The following is a 16,097-nucleotide window of genomic DNA, read 5'->3' as shown; positions in this document are numbered from 1 at the left end:
CCCGTGGGGACCCCCCACCTTGCACGAGTGCGTGGAGTGAGGCTAGCGTGTCTAGGTGGGGGGTCCCCTCCCGTGGCCGTTTTCCGGAGGCTCATACCCCTTATACGCTATAAGGGGTATGAGCCTCCAGAAGACCGGCCACGGGAGGGGACCCCCCACCTAGACACTGTAGCCTCACTCCACGCACTCGTGCACCGTGGGGACTCCACGCAAGGTTCCCCGGGGCACGCTATGACCCGTCGGCGGTGCAGCGGAGCCTGAGGCTACGTGGGGCTAGGGACCCGAAACGCAAGACCCGCGAAGACCCGCGAAACGCAAACGGCCGTCGACCCATGGAACGCAACCACGCCCGAGCCGGTCCCGTCCGAGCCGGGCCCCCGAGAAGGCAACTTGACCCGAGCCGGTCCCGTCCGAGCCGGGCCCTCCTGAGCCGGTGCCGTCCGCGCCAGGACCCCTTGAAGCAACACCTTGTCCCCTCGGCCGCGCGCGGGTATAAATCCCCGCCGGGCCCTTGAAGGTAGAAGTCCCCTCGGCCGCGCGCGGGTATAAATCCCCGCCGGGCCCCTTGAAGACAGAAGTCCCCTCCGCCGCGCGCGAGTATAAATCCCCGCCGGGCCCCCTCCCCGACGCGCCCAGAAACTGGGGCGTCACACTTGGTATCAGAGCTCCAGAACGAGCTCCTGGAAACGAGCCGAAGACCGACGTGCCCGACGCGCACGATCCTCACGACGACTCCAACCGCAATGGCCCGGGTCGTCAAAATCCTGGTGAAGAGAGCTCCGGAAAGCAACCACACGCCCTCCGCCTCGTGACGCGGTCCCTGAACACCGGGCCGTCACCCGTGACCCGCACTGGCCCCGATCCGAGCCGGGCACCTCCATGAGAGAAAGGAAAGATGCGAGCCAGACAGGGCTCTTCGTGACGCGTCCAAACAACGGGCCGTCACCCGTGACCCGCGCCGGCCCCGATCCGAGCCGGGCACCTCCAAACACAAAAAGCAAAGATGTGAGCCAGACAGGGCTCTCCACATGAAGAAAAGGCAGATGCGAGCCAGACAGGGCTCTTTATGACAAAAACAGAGAAAGACCAAAAACGCGACGAACCAAGCCAACGGTGTTCGTCGCGCCCCGGCCACTTTTGTGGCCCATGCTGAGCTGAAGACCCACTCAAGTCTACAAAGAGACCACAGGGCCCCGAGCTATGCCCTCCAAATGACGTCCAAGCAGGGACCAACTCGCAAGTGCTGCATTGCGACGGAACGCTATTTCAGATTCGGCTTTCAAGAAGCCTCCGCGCGGACCAACGCAGCAGGTGGCTCCGCGCACACTGGGTTACCTATTCGGGGAACGCTCAAGTACGGGGAATTCTACTTGGGTGTTCAAAGCATACATTTTCAGCCTTCTGCCAAAACCCCAAAAATACTCACTCACTCACTTTCAAAAAGTACAAAAACAAAGCATGCCGACTTACTTGCATTTGGGAACAGTTTTGTCACTTGCACTTATATGCACCCCTTTGTCCCCACGGCCTCATGCATAGCCGAGCACTCTTTTCCCACGTTCGACGCGGTCGTCGAACTCTCTTCAAACGGGGGTGTATATAAGGGGTATGAGCCTCCCGAAGACCGGCCACGGGAGGGGACCCCCCACCTAGACACTGTAGCCTCACTCCACGCACTCGCGCACCGTGGGGACTCCACGCAAGGTTCCCCGGGGCACGCTATGACCCGTCGGCGGTGCGGCGGAGCCTGAGGCTACGTGGGGCTAGGGACCCGAAACGCAAGACCCGCGAAGACCCGCGAAACGCAAACGGCCGTCGACCCATGCAACGCAACCACGCCCGAGCCGGTCCCGTCCGAGCCGGGCCCCCGAGAAGGCAACTTGACCCGAGCCGGTCCCGTCCGAGCCGGGCCCTCCTGAGCCGGTGCCGTCCGCGCCAGGACCCCTTGAAGCAACACCTTGTCCCCTCGGCCGCGCGCGGGTATAAATCCCCGCCGGGCCCTTGAAGGTAGAAGTCCCCTCGGCCGCGCGCGGGTATAAATCCCCGCCGGGCCCCCTCCCCGACGCGCCCAGAAACTGGGGCGTCACATACGCTGAAGTGCTAGGCCCTAATACAGGTATTGCATCGACACTGCTAAAAAGCGTATTGCCATTCCTGCGTTCTTGCGACACGGCGACCAAAAGTGTCTGCAGACTTCGCACAAAGACTGCTGCGGTGCACGAAGAGCACGCTTCTACCAAGTTTTTCAAGGCGATAAAACTGAGCTCTTCCTGTTGCCCGCGATGGTATTTTACTTCATGACCCGTTCAGCCCATGGAGGCGCTTCCGCCTAGCTACTGGACGTTGCTCTGCTCGTCGCCATGGCTGCCAAGAGCTCCGACTCGCCCCTTCTCCCAGATTCTCCAGCAGATGCGTCCTCGTCCATGTTGGTTTCTGCTTCCGCCCCCCCAAGTTCCTCTGATGGTGCTCTTCTGAATTATCCTCAGCCCATGGAAGCTCTCCAGTCAAATGCCCCACCCCCTTTCCTCACCAAGACATTTGACATGGTGGATGATCCTACTACAGATGATATTGTTGCTTGGAGTCCCAGCAACAACAGCTTCATTGTATTGGATCCTCCCCAGTTTGCACAGCAGTTGCTTCCCCGCCACTTCAAGCACAGCAACTTTTCCAGCTTTGTGCGGCAATTGAACACTTATGTAAGCGTGTATTTTTTGTATTGTATGTTTTCTTGTATGTCAGAATACGGTCTGCCCCTAAACACCCTCCAGTCTTTTGGTGCTGAAACATCCATGGATGATTTATAATGTGATGGAACACAAAAAGGTTACTGGAATGTGTTTTGTCGTTTTGCTTTCAAAGTTGGAAGCAATTAGAAAAATCATTGTATCAAAGCGTATACAGAGACTGAGTTCGTTCATGCTTGTTAGCTCAATCGACAATGTTAAAGTTATGAACAATGACGCTTGTGAATTATGGACAGCTTTGCTTTAAAAGTTTGCCGAGGTGTGGAAGCTATTATGTTCCACAGTTTTAAGGTTGGGATGATTCTATTGTGCTTGGATTGGATGGTTAGAGGTTCTTGGGTAAGCCGAAGTAGCAGGTAGCTACTGTTTCAGCCTTCAACTAGGCATCTTGTCCCCAAGAAGGTGGTCCTAAACTCTGTCAAAGAGCAAGAGTCTTGAACGGCCTTTTGACTTTCTGTTTAGAGCGTATTTCCTCTCTCTAGGCCAATTTAGTTATCTAGAGCAAGATATCTCTCTCTAGAGCAGATTTTTTCTCTAGCGTTTCGCTTTTCGTGTTTAGCTTTTTCTAGTTACTTGTTCTTGATTAAAAAGCACACATACTCGCAGATTTGCCCTGCTTTCTGAATCTGCTTGGAGTCATACAAGTCCAGGTGGCTGTCCCCACGCAGAGAGAGTTGTCGCCACATCTATTGCTGTCAAAGTCGATGATGCGGAAGCGTAGAGCAATGGAGAGAGAGAGAGAGAGAGAGAGAGAGAGAGAGAGAGAGAGAGAGAGAGAGAGAGAGAGAGAGATGTACCGTTGAACCAACCAACTGGGCAATGAATTAGTGATTATACAATGGGGGCTGAGTGTTTCTTATATACTAGCCTAGGGACCCTTATGTACCCCCCTCACCATGGACACCCCAACAACTGTACATTCCATTGGATACACCTCAGTTCCACTTCCACCAACTTTTTATCTGAGAATGCCATCTTGAGCATCGGTTGTGCATTCATGGAAAATTTGAACTACGTCCAAGAATCCCCATTCGTGAATTGTGAACACATCACATCTAAACATTCTTAGACAATGAACTTTGAAACACATCTTGTCCATAATCCGGCCAACAACAATGGATCGGCACACACATCCATAATGTTTTTATAAGTCCCGTTGGTTCCTTGCAAGATGCATGTGCCTTGAACTCCGACCCATGGGTTCAAACACTGAAAATTTGAACTCCAACACATGGGTCCAAATCATTTGCAGGGAGCTCTTACTCCCCCTCTTTGCTGCTCACAAGCCTTTCTCTGGCTGAAGCTAGTTGTGGCAACCGCCACCTAACTAGAAATTTGGCGTTGTGGCAATTGTGGCCGCCATTACGTGTGCCATGCTGATGTCCTCTGTCAAATCTTTATCACTGCTATCTGTGTCAAGCTTGCCTTTGCCTTTGTCGTCTTTTGAGTTCACGCTTTTGCCTTCGGCTTCGCATTCCGAGCCAAACAATGCATCTTTATTTCCCTTGAGGACTCCAACTGTGCTGAGACAGCTAACTCAAGCTTGCCTTTGTCTCTGTCCTCTCGAGCTCTTGCATTTGCCTTTGGCTTCACAATCCTGAGCCAAACAAATAGATGGCTTCCTTGAGACTTCATCGGCGCATAGGCCGCTAAGTGGGTACTGGTCGATCCACTTTGCATAGTGTCACAAACGGAAGGGCACACGAATAATCAATAAGCTGAAAATAAATAGACTTCCAACCAAAAGAGACAAGGGAGAAGATTGACACAGTACTGGGGATCAGAAGATCCCCCCCCCCCCAAAAAAAAAAAAAGAAGAAAAAAAGAGAATCTTTATTGAGAGGGAATCTTTTTACAAGCACAAGAGCTAATCCATTCTAGATCTTAGATTGGATGGTTGTTTCCTTTCTACTAGGGAAATCCAACAGACGAGCTCTCGATTCCTTTTTTGTCCGTACTCTAAGCAAAAAGCCCCCTAGACCGTTTTGGATTCCGTTTCCGGAATCATCGAGTGTAGGTTGAAGCCTCCTTGCTCCTTCTTTGCGATAGAGTACCTGCAAAAAGCCCAAACACAAAAGCAACAACTCGTAGAGCGCATTCACAAGTTTCAACTATTGCTCCAAGTATAGAAAAGCAACCTGTGCCTGCCGATTTCAAGGGATGGCAGAGTCTCCTTGTGCTAGCGCTGACAAGTCTTGAAAGAGAGGGAGTGCTAGTGGTTCTTTTATAGGCTCTGGAGAACGGCAGGTATAGCCGGCACAGATTCTCAAGCAATAGCAAAAGGGAGGTAGCGTTGGAGTAATTGGTATGAGGTAGAGTAGCCTAGCGGCAACTTTAGAGAGAGGATTGTTTTTCAGCCGGAAGGACTTATTTTTGCCTCTTTTATTTAAGTAGGCTGCCCACTTATTAAGTGGGAAGCCGGTCACTTTTAAAAATAATGTGAACTTGTTTAAAAACTCAATAAAAACTAAGTGAGCTGAAAATTGATGCTACACAACACCTCCTGGGCGTCCTTGTAAGCAAACTCATGCACAAATGCAATGCAGACATAGATTTCTTGGTGGGAAAGCATCTGTTTTCTTGGAAAGCTTTTAAAAAGTATCCTATTTTTTTAGAAAAAGCTTCTCAAAACCAATCTTTATTCTTGTGCCTGCGTCTTTATGCGTAATCCTTTAACCAATTCGGATTTCCTCCCTAACCAATGGAATATTCCCTATCCGATTCTCCCATTACCCATGATGTGACGCATTGGGAATATCCATTTCTCGGTCTCTCCCACCGAACTTACGGAACAACTCCTTCATGATGCTTAATGTGTGTTATCCGTGTACGACAAGGGGCAAATACTTCTCCTAGTCAGACTGTGTGTCTGACACATAGAGTTTCAATTTTCAACATATCCAATACCGTGGAATTGGCAATCTCACTTTGCCCATCCGTTTGGGGATGGTACGTAAAAGAAAAATAACTTCGTGCCAAGGTTATCAAACAAGGCACGCCAAAACTTTCCAGTTATGTGAGGATCTCGATCACTCACAATACACTTGGGCATCCCATGATGCTTGAAAATCTGTGCTAGAAAAACCCTAGCCATACGATCTGCTTGATTGTTTTCTTGACTGGAATAAAGCGAGCTTGCTTGCTAAATCTCTCCACAATGGTCCAGATCGCATCATTTCCAATTCGAGTCTTTGGAACATCCATAATAAAATCCATGGGAATGCTCATTGCTCTCCCAGGGTCAATCAGACATGCAAAGGTTGGAGCAACGCAGTGGTTTTGTGTCGATCGTACTTGACTTTTTGGCAAATTTTCTGCAGAAGGACACTTGTTGAACAGTGAACAAAACATTAAGGCACTCTTGCGTGATGAGAGAGACCATACCGGGAGCGAAGCTCGACACCTCGCAAGGAGATGTCTTGCTAACCTCCAAGCGGGCTCTTTCGACAAGAGAGTCACTAATCACATCATGCATATTGCGTGGGTCAAACAATATGACAAAACACCGACCCTTCACATGACCATAACACTTAATGAGAGACTCATCAATGGGAGGATCATGAGAAACTTGGGTCACACTCGTGTTCTCATTTATTGCATTGATAGAGGAAGTGTTCTTTTTATGTGACCCTTGATGTGACAATGATAACATTGACCTTCCTTAGAATAAGTGCTTTGCTCTTCCGACGTGATGTATCCTCCTAAGATTCCTTGTTTTGCCTTTTTATATGGAGTGAGCTTATGTTTAGCAATTGTGTTGGCTTTACTCTAGGTTCATTTGGAGAGTTCTTTCCTAAGAGACTAGATGAAGATTGGTTAGAAGTGTTACTATTCTTACGATTCTTACCGTTCTGAGAAGTTTGAGTGGTAATTAGAGAAGTCTTGCTTTCCTTGGGCTTTCCCTTGTTGTGCTTCATCTCTTGGGAGAGAGCAATTGCTACCACCTTGTTGAGATCTGCGGGGTCGAAGGCTTCTACATCAAACTTGATATATTCGTCCAATCCGAAAAGGAAAGCCTCTTTGCGCTCATCATCCGTTGCGTAATTGGGTGTCGAGCTACAAAACACGGTGAGAAAAAGACATGACTGGCATATCATTCTGCTTGAGATTGCACCAATCCTCTTTCAACCGTGCTAGGTATTGTGGTGGCATAAACCGCACCTTGAGCTTGTCTTGGAAGTCGGCCCAATTGAAAGAAAGGGGCGTGCCTTCCTCGGCTTCCTCTAGGTGCGCGGTCAACTGTGCCTCTTGCCATGCGTGGTACCAATTACTCGCATCACCGGCAAGATACATAGCTGCCGTCAAAACCTTGCTATTTCCTGTCTTCTTAGTTGTCGTAAAATAAGCATTAAATTGATGCAACCAAGAATGAATAACACTAGCATCCATCTTTTTTATATTGCTACACGCTCTCGTTTGTGACAGAGGGCCTGCTGCTTGCCGGGCACTGTGCTCTCTACTTGTCTTTTGCCTCTTCCTAGCGCCCAAGGCCTTCCTTTTATACTTGCCAGCTACTGGGTCGAGCAGTCTCAAGACAGCCCCCACAATTTCATTTAATTAAAGGTCAGTTTAAAAATGACCTCATTTAAGAGATGGTTCATATGCCATGCCACTTGGGTTCATGCAATGGTATACCATGCTCATGCTAGGTGTGCAATCAGAGGGTATGCAACTACTCTTAAGTGCCTGGACATGCACGGCCCGCGTACAGGCTCACAAGGTTGCCAAAACACTTCCTAGGCTTTCTAAACCCTAGAAGAAGGAACAACTTGTCCACATGCACATAGGGTTAGATGTGCACGTTACACGTAGACGTGTTCGCTCCGCTAAAAACGATTCAAAACAGAGAATTACAGCTTGCTGTGTTTTTTTGCAGGTTTAGGGTTTTGCACCTAAACTGCAAGGAAACACCAGGGGAGCTCCATGAAAGCCTTGGGATGCGTGTATAGGGCCTTGGCCACCCGATAGTGGCAAAACAGGGAATTGCAGCACCTCGAAATTCTGTTATAGCTCACCAGAAAGCTTCTAAATTGCAAGGGAATTTGTCTTAGACATGTGCTTTTGACCTACAGGGGTTTTGGCATCGCTATGTTGCCGAAATTGTGTCAAAAACCTGCAATTTCAGCCCTCGCTAGGTTTGGACAGCTTTGTGAGACTTTGATCTACGTGTTCGGGTTGTCTATTTTCAATCGAATAAAGAATTAACGAAAGGGACGCCAATTTTTGGGCCTATAGGGTGTCGGTCTTCGTGTGCGCAGTGACATTCTAGTCGCTGGACACCTCTGTACTCTCTTTTCTTCTTAGTGCTCTGTGTAAAGTTAACAGGTATTTGAAATAGTACCGCCCTTGTACAGGCCGGTTATATGGTTCCATCGAGATGGTATCTGTTTTGAACTTGTTTTGGTGCCAATTTGAAATGTTTGACTTTGGTTTTAATACTGGTTTGAATGATTGGTGAGTTTACTCCCGGGTGGAGTAGTGAGAAATGATGATTGAAAAGTGTTGTTTTTTACTTATGGTCCGGACCCTTGTGGTTATTTTACGGGGGGAGTATTGTTGTTGTGACTCCCAGCCCGGACTTGGATGGTTATGCGGGAGGAGTATTAAGAAGTCTGAGCAGTGGTTACTCTTAGTACCTCCAAACAACACAGGCTGTGGTTTGGGGGGCGTTTGGTTGTAAAAGGCCTCTATATCTCCCAGCCCGGACCTTTTTAGGTTATGCGGGAGGAGTGATGAGGGAGTCGTTGAATATCTCCCGGCCCGGACCTTGTTAGGTTATGGGGGAGGAGTGTTCATCGGCGGCTTTATGTTTCCATGTCTTTTAACATGCATATGTGAGCATTTGTGTTGCATTGTGATGTGCCAACCACTGAATATTCCTAATTGGATGAGATTGCTTGGGTATATAATTTTAGTGCATCAAGACATGTGTGGAAGATCAGTACGTTCTGGGTGTGATGGCTAATTTTACTACGCCCGAATATCAAGAGTTCTCATCTGGACGAAAGGAGAAGCTAACTCCTTGATCAAAAGAGCCGAAAGGAGAAGCTAACTTCTTAACAAAAAGAGCAAACTGATTGTCCCTCGGAATGTCCCTCGAAATGACCCTTGGAAATTTTTGAGCTAACTTGAGTTGTTTTCCAGATATGCTGTAATCGCGGACGATTACTCTCTTTCAAGAAGTGGAGATGTCACAAACTGCTGACGTGTCAAAGCCCTGAAGAAGGGAGCCAACTTGCAGATGCCGGCCGAGGGGCCTAAACCCTAAGAAGAACAAGTAACAGAAGAAGAAGTCCTACCAACTTATGGGGACCCCGTCTGATGGGGCCCCAAGTGACATAAACGATTAAAATAAAGTAGGACCCACAGAAAAGGCTGGCGGAGCAGTTGATGACGTGGCAGTTGTACGAAAATTGCGCTGACATGATGACGTGGCAGATTGTACGGATTTTCACGTTTTGTGCTGATTGCTATACGGAATCCGTGATTTACGTTCGCAGCTTTTTGGCTTTGCTTTTGGACCAGATGCTTTTGAGTTTGAAGGCTTTTTATTGTAAACTACTTTTGGGGCCTAGGGCCTTTAAATATGAGGTTAGGGCTCATTCTTTGGCATGCTTCCTGGAGAAGGTGCAAAGTCTTGAGTACCGACTTGTACTGTGTTGATACAATATAAAGAAATACCGAAAGGGGCGCCAAGGTTTGGGGCCAATACTCTTTGGGGTGGATTCTGCCACTACGTGTTGTGAACTTGTGTGTCGTCTCTCTCTCAAAGTTCAATTGTTATTGAAGTGCTAAAAGTCTGCTCTGTCCGTTCTTTTCTATTGGCACGTGGTGCCCGTCTTGTGACAACCAGGGTGCCTATGGTCATTTAGAGTGCCTGGAACACAATTTGGTATGGCTGGTTTTGCAGCCATATGCCCAAAATGCTGATATGACAAGTAAAACAGGTGATGTGAGTGCTGAAATGGACAATGGTGGAGCACCACTTTTGCGGGTACCTGTTTATGACATTGTGACTCCTTTGAGTCAGCCTAAGGATTACAAGGAAGGTGGGTAGGGAATGCAGTTTGAAACTTTCATGGGAACTGAGGATCAACTGAAGGCTTTGACCTTCATATAGTAGTTCAATGCAGCTTATGTTGGAGGAAACTTCATAGAGTCTTTGAAGATAAAGATTGCTCTCAAGAAGACTTAGGCTAAGCAAAAGAAAGCTGACCGTCACTGTCGTGAACTTCTATTTTCACTTGGTGATTGGGTACTTTTGCGCTTTAAAAAGGCCAGTCAAGGAAAAGGAAAGGCAAGAAACGTTTGTTTCCTAAGCTTAGCATGCGATATTATGGTCCTTTTGAGATTCCAGAAAAGATCAGTGATGTAGCTTATAGGTTGAAGGAAGGCTGGAAAATACATAATTCTTTTCATGCCAGCCTTCTAAGGCCCTTTATTGGTGATGTGCGAGAGAATATGCTTGATGAAGAACAACCCGAAGTGGAAGAATTGGATGAGATTCTTGTTCCTGAACAGATATTGGCACATAAGGAAAGGAAGGTTAGTGGAAAGGTTGCAAGACGCTATTTGGTGAAGTTCAAGAACTATCCATCCTTGGATGCTAAATGGATGGAAGAGTTTGAATTGGTTGATTCACCTCAGCTATTGCAACTATATCTTACAACCTTTCAGATGGAACCCACAATGACTTGATGTAGCTCTTTGGAGCCAGGTGAGATCATGGTTCATGATGCTCAAAGGAGTAGTTTAGCAATTGTATCTTCTCTTTCTATACAAAATTTGGCTAGAGAAGTTTGTGCTTGAGAGTACACTAGAAGACTTCTATGCTTGATATATGTGTGGTAGCCAGGTTGGTGGGATTGTCTATCGTCCAACGCTACATTTACGGAAGCATGTATATCCTTGATTCCCATCATAAAATATATGATAAGGAGATATCAGCATGTATTATTGGCATGCAAGCGAGGTCGCTTGACCTCGCTTGCAGTATTTCAAGGGTGGGGTGTGTCACTAGGAGGTGCATTTTTCCTGTTGCCTTCTATAAATATGTACTATATATTTTTATTTATTTTATTTTTACTTGTTTTCCTCGGAACCATTGAAAAGGTGCAAGTGGACATTGCATGGCCAGAGTGAAACAGCTGCGGCCAAATGGGTTTCTTACATCGAGAGTCTAGGTCGGTCAGGGTGGGATTGGTCGGGCCAGTTAGCACTGAGTTAGCACTGAATTCTGATGAGTATGGAAGCCTATGTGCACCAAATAGAATTTGGGCCACTCGGCATGTCACTTACAACTTCATAAGTTGGTGGGAACTAGGGAATTAAACCAAAGGGGCAAACTGGACACTTGGCAGTTGCTCTCCAGGACACCTCAGCAAGAGGGGGCACCCATTTTGAGAGTGGAGGTTGATTTTTTATCATTAAGGACCTATAACATGTGTGTGAGTAGTGGGTGCAGGTTCACAGCTTTAATGGAAAGCTTGCCTTCTCCTTTGTCTCATGTAGCGCGATGATTTTCTCTCGCTCATCTCTCTCTCCCCTTTGCACATACGATAATGCCCCACTAGTTGAGCTACTCATTGACTATGTACAATTTTGGGGTTTTTATGCGCGTTTGCCAAGGCAAGAGCCTTCTGAACAGGAACGGGATTAGCTAATTGCTAATCCCCCAAAGGTACGCAGAGTTCCATCGCAAAAGATTGCAAATTTCGAGAGTTTCCTCGCGTAAGAAATCATCCAAATTACAGGGGAACTGTTCCATTGCGTGCGGGAGCCCTTGGACACGCGTAGACGTGTTCGCTCCGCTAAAAACGATCCAAAACAGAGAATTACAACCTGCTGTGTTTTTCTGCAGGTTTAGGGTTTTGCACCTAAACTACAAGGAAACACTAGGGGAGCCCCATGAAAGCGTTGGGATGTGTGTACAGGGTTTTGGGCACCCGACAGTGGCAAAACAGGGAATTACAGTGCGCTGAAATTCTGTTACAGCTGACTAGAAAGCTTCTAAATTGCGAGGGAATCTGACCTAGACATGTGCTTTTGATCTACAGGGGTTTTGGTGTCGTTATGTTGTTGAAATTGGGTCAAAAACCTGCAATTTCAGCCCTTGCCAGGTTTGGACAGCTTTGTGAGACTTTGGTCTATGTGTTCGGGTCGTCTATTTTCAATCGAATAAAGAAATATTGAAAGGGGCTCCAGTCTTTGGGGCCTACAGGGTGTCAGTCTTCGTGTGCGCAGTGACATTCTAGTTGTTGGACACCTCTGTGCTCTCTTTTCTTCTCAGTGCTCTGTGAACTTGACAGGTAATTGAAATAGTACCGCTCTCTATTGTGTAGAGGCTAGTTATACCTTGCTCCACCAAGGCTCTGATACCATGTCAAAGTCGACGATGCAGAAGCATAGAGACCAAGGGGAGAAAGCACGCGCGCGCCAGAGAGAGAGAGAGAGAGAGAGAGAGAGAGAGAGAGAGAGAGAGAGAGAGAGAGAGAGTCTCCTGAACCAACCAACCTTGGCAATGAATAACTGATGTGAATACAACGGGGGCTGTAAAATAAATACCTAAAAGCCAAACTAAATAATGGGATCACACTGGGCAGTTCACTTGAGATGCCAAAACTCTAACACCCCTACCCCTTAAGCTTCCTATTAAACACACATAGGTCCAAAAGCAAAAGTTGCCAAAAACTAGCACCCAAAAACTGGCATCGATAAAAAGTCAAGGCCTTTAGTCCGTTGGTTCCTATTGCCACGTCGATAGTACAAATGCCCCCCTTTTCAGCTGGGTTTCTTGGTGCGTTTTTGGGCCGTACTATCCGTTAGTCACGTCATGCCACATCATCACTTTGTGATATTGGGCGGGGTGCTTTTTTGGTGATAGTTATTGAAAGCTTTGACTTTTGAGCTTTTTGATTAACTGTTATTAAAAGCAATTACTTTTAATGCTTTTGAGCACTTTGTAAAAATATGGCCAATGGGAAATACTGATTGGAATTTGGAACAGACTTTATAACAACCGGAACATTTTGCAAATATTAAACTGGAAGAGAACTTAACACTTGAGACGAGCCACAGTGTTGGCAGAGTTTTACTTCGAGATGCACTGGCCCCTCAACTAGGCGCCCCTTGCAATATTTTCTTATATTACTTGTCGTGGTACAACTGTGGGTGTGAGCTCCTAATCTCCAACTGATGATCCAAGCGCTCACACAAAGGCCTTCTTTAATAGGCTTTCTTACAGATGACAATTTGACGTAATGGAATACTTACAGTTTCTCGTCAACGAGTTGCACATTTGCTTCGAAGCATCCTCAACACAGTTTGCCATATTTACAGATTTTTCAACAGTACTTGAATTTCATGATGCCTCCACCTATATATTTTTGTTCGGTGATTGCCCTACCTCAACTTACAAAAGTATATAGATCCCCAGAGGGGTACTGAGGGTCAAGAAAAGAGAAGGCTAGAAGACCGAGCATGGGGGGCACCCAATCTCTCCCTCTCTCTTTAGAGTTTTGGACAAGTGCCACAGCTGGCAAGGAGCGGCTGCCTGGGTGACCTGTTTTGGGTGTTTTCTGTCATGGTAAAGTCCCTCATCTCAGCCATCGCTCTCAGCTTGGGGTCTCGCCTTCATCAGTTTGCAGCCATATCTGCAGCAGAACCACCTCAGCCATAGGCGACCAGGATTGTCCAATTCAATAAGCACAAGTGGAAGCTGTACAAGCAGTGTGACCGTTGCTCTAGATGCATTGTGAGTCTGCTCCTGCAAAATTTTTGCAGTCCTGTTTGATCAGAGAGTAAAGTCTCTGGTGTTTGTTCTAATTGCTCTCTTGCTTATTTGCTCTTCATGTGTATGTACAAGACTCTATTTGATCTTCATGTGTATGTACAAGTGGAAGTTCTATGTTTGAGCTCAATGAGCTTCTTCTGGCCTGGCAGCAGGGGACTTAAGAGCTTTATATTTGTTATGATCAGGACTTATTCTTCTAGACATGATGTTCCTTTATGGAACATGTCAAATTGTTCATGAGATGTTTTTGAGCTCAATGAGCTCCTTCTGGCCTGTCAGCAGGGGACTTAAGAGCTTTATATTTGTTATGATCAGGACTTATTCTTCTAGACATGACGTTCCTTTATGGAACATGTCAAAATGTTCATGAGATGTTTTTGAGCTCAATGAGCTTCTTCTGGCCTGGCAGCGGGGGACTTAAGAGCTTTATATTTGTTATGATCAGGACTTATTCTTCTAGACATGATGTTCCTTTATGGAACATGTCAAATTGTTCATGGGATGTTTTGCGTGTAATTAAGCCAAAGTTTTGTTGTCATTTGTGTGGGCGGCACTTGTCTTTCCCTGATTACAGAATTCCTAAATTCTCAAATCAGGAATGCAACTCTTTTTCTTTTGGTTGTTGCAGGGTTTCCGAAAGGTGGATCCAGATCGGTGGGAGTTTGCAAATGAAGGATTCCTGCGAGGTCAGAGACATTTGCTCAAGACAATTCACCGTCGTAAGTCAGTGGGTCACAATCAGCCTCAGCCTACTGCACCCAATGCACCATCAGCAAGTCACTGTGTGGAAGTTGGGAAGTTTGGTCTAGAAGGTGAAATCGAACAGCTGAAACGTGACAAGAATGTTTTGATGTTAGAACTAGTCAAGCTACGGCAACAACAACAGTTAACTGAAAGAGACTTGCGAACAATGGGACAGCGCCTCCAAACAACAGAACAACGACAGCAACAGATGATGGCCTTCTTAGCTAAAGCCATGCAAAGCACAGCTTTTCTCTCTCAGTTAGTGCAACAAAGTGACAAGCAGTTCGGTGATGCAAGGAAAAAGAGGAGACTTCCGAAGCAAGGTGAGGGTAGTGAAGAAAATGGTTGTCAACCTTCAACAAGCGGACAATTAGTGAAGTATGATTCTGGGCATTATGATACATTTTCCTCGACACTTCTGCAACTGACAGATTCTGACTCTGAACGAAAGATGGAGTTTCTATCTAACCCCATTGAATCGTTTTTTCGAGAATTGATCCCTTCATTTCTTGAACAGCAGGATGGTTCTCCTCAGCAGGCAAGGGCAACACTCACAGAGTTTACTGACAATCACGGTGCAATAGGAGTACCACACAGATTAGGGAAGCCAAATACCAGCGGCTCTCCAACAGAGGCTGGCATCACTCTTGACTCGGGTGGCTTTTCAAACCTCGGGGATGGGGAAAATTTTGATCCATTGGACCCCACGCAGTTTTCTTCATTTTCACATAATTTGACACATAATGCTTCAAATTTGGATCTTATTACTTTTGAGGATAGTCTCTCCAATGATCCTTTGTGGGAGCAGCTTCTGGCCAGCAGCAAGGAAGGTTCTGATATGGATGCAGATGGTGCTATGGGGGATTATGGAGGCAGGCAAGAACAAGATATTTTTTTCATGCAACAGAACAGTGGCCATGATATGGATCAGCTTGTGCAAGAAATGGGCCAACTTGACCATGGTGCAATCACCTAATTTCTCAAGTAAGCGCTTCTGAGATTTTGTTTAGCTTCATCCTTTTTAATAGCATATATAATCTCTGTTTATTTACTCTTGATATCTATAAACTCAATAGTGTTTGATAAGTACAAAAGCTTACAGAAGAATGGCATTTGATAAGGACAAAAGCTTATAGACGAGACATTTTTTCATTGGGTTGCAGGAATTCTGTTCTTGAGCATTTCATCAGTAGAAGGATGATTTCTTCTGCTGATACCAAACCTCAGGGGGATGCATTAGTCAGGCAATTATGTTAATGTGTCCGATTCTTATGGGAATTTTGGATGGATCTGTCAATCATGAGAGCATCAGTTGAGCTGGTTGTGGCCGCTGTTGAGTACGCCGTTTCACTCACCTCTTGGTGTTCTATGCCAACTTTCTTCGAAATTGTATTGAAGTGCTGGCTAGCACCACATCGCCAAGGTCTGTCAGTTGTAGCAGTCTCATCTGTACACCATGGATTTTGGTTAGGTTGTGAGATCATGGTGAATATAAGGTGAATGTTTTCGTATGCTTGTCTGTGACAGTCAATTGATGGAGCTGTACATCCAAATACCAAAAGAAATTTTGACCCTGATGTTACCATTCTATTGGAATATAGTTCTTGTGCACTTCCTGCTCAAGCAGAAATGAAGTATCTGTACTTATGGCAATGAGATCGCCCTGTTTGTATTGATGAGTAATGTTTAGTTTGGCTGAGCACTTATTTCTATTGGATGTACTGAAAGACTTCAGAGAGAAAGTCCAGTCATTGGTATTAAAACGTTTACACCCCGAAACAGTCTACCAGCCCCGTGTCAAGATGGGCCTGAAG

The 16,097-nt window shown here is 46.4% G+C and overlaps 1 protein-coding gene across 1 annotated transcript; it reads left to right on the top strand.

Annotated features, from left to right (window-relative positions):
- Positions 1-2,103: 2,103 nt before the first annotated feature.
- On the top strand, positions 2,104-16,026 carry LOC147437447 (heat stress transcription factor A-1d-like). The gene is made up of 3 exons (XM_086486993.1): positions 2,104-2,699; positions 14,168-15,267; positions 15,447-16,026. The coding sequence occupies exons 1-2, from the start codon at positions 2,361-2,363 to the stop codon at positions 15,257-15,259; spliced, it is 1,431 nt and encodes a 476-aa protein (XP_086343119.1). The 5' UTR covers positions 2,104-2,360; the 3' UTR covers positions 15,260-15,267; positions 15,447-16,026.
- The last annotated feature ends 71 nt before the right edge of the window (positions 16,027-16,097 follow it).

This window comes from Adiantum capillus-veneris, chromosome 17 (genome assembly GCF_014529385.1).
Source record: "Adiantum capillus-veneris isolate H3 chromosome 17, ASM1452938v2, whole genome shotgun sequence".
Classification (NCBI taxonomy): Eukaryota; Viridiplantae; Streptophyta; class Polypodiopsida; order Polypodiales; family Pteridaceae; genus Adiantum; species Adiantum capillus-veneris.
This window is presented reverse-complemented; position numbering and strand designations above follow the sequence as displayed.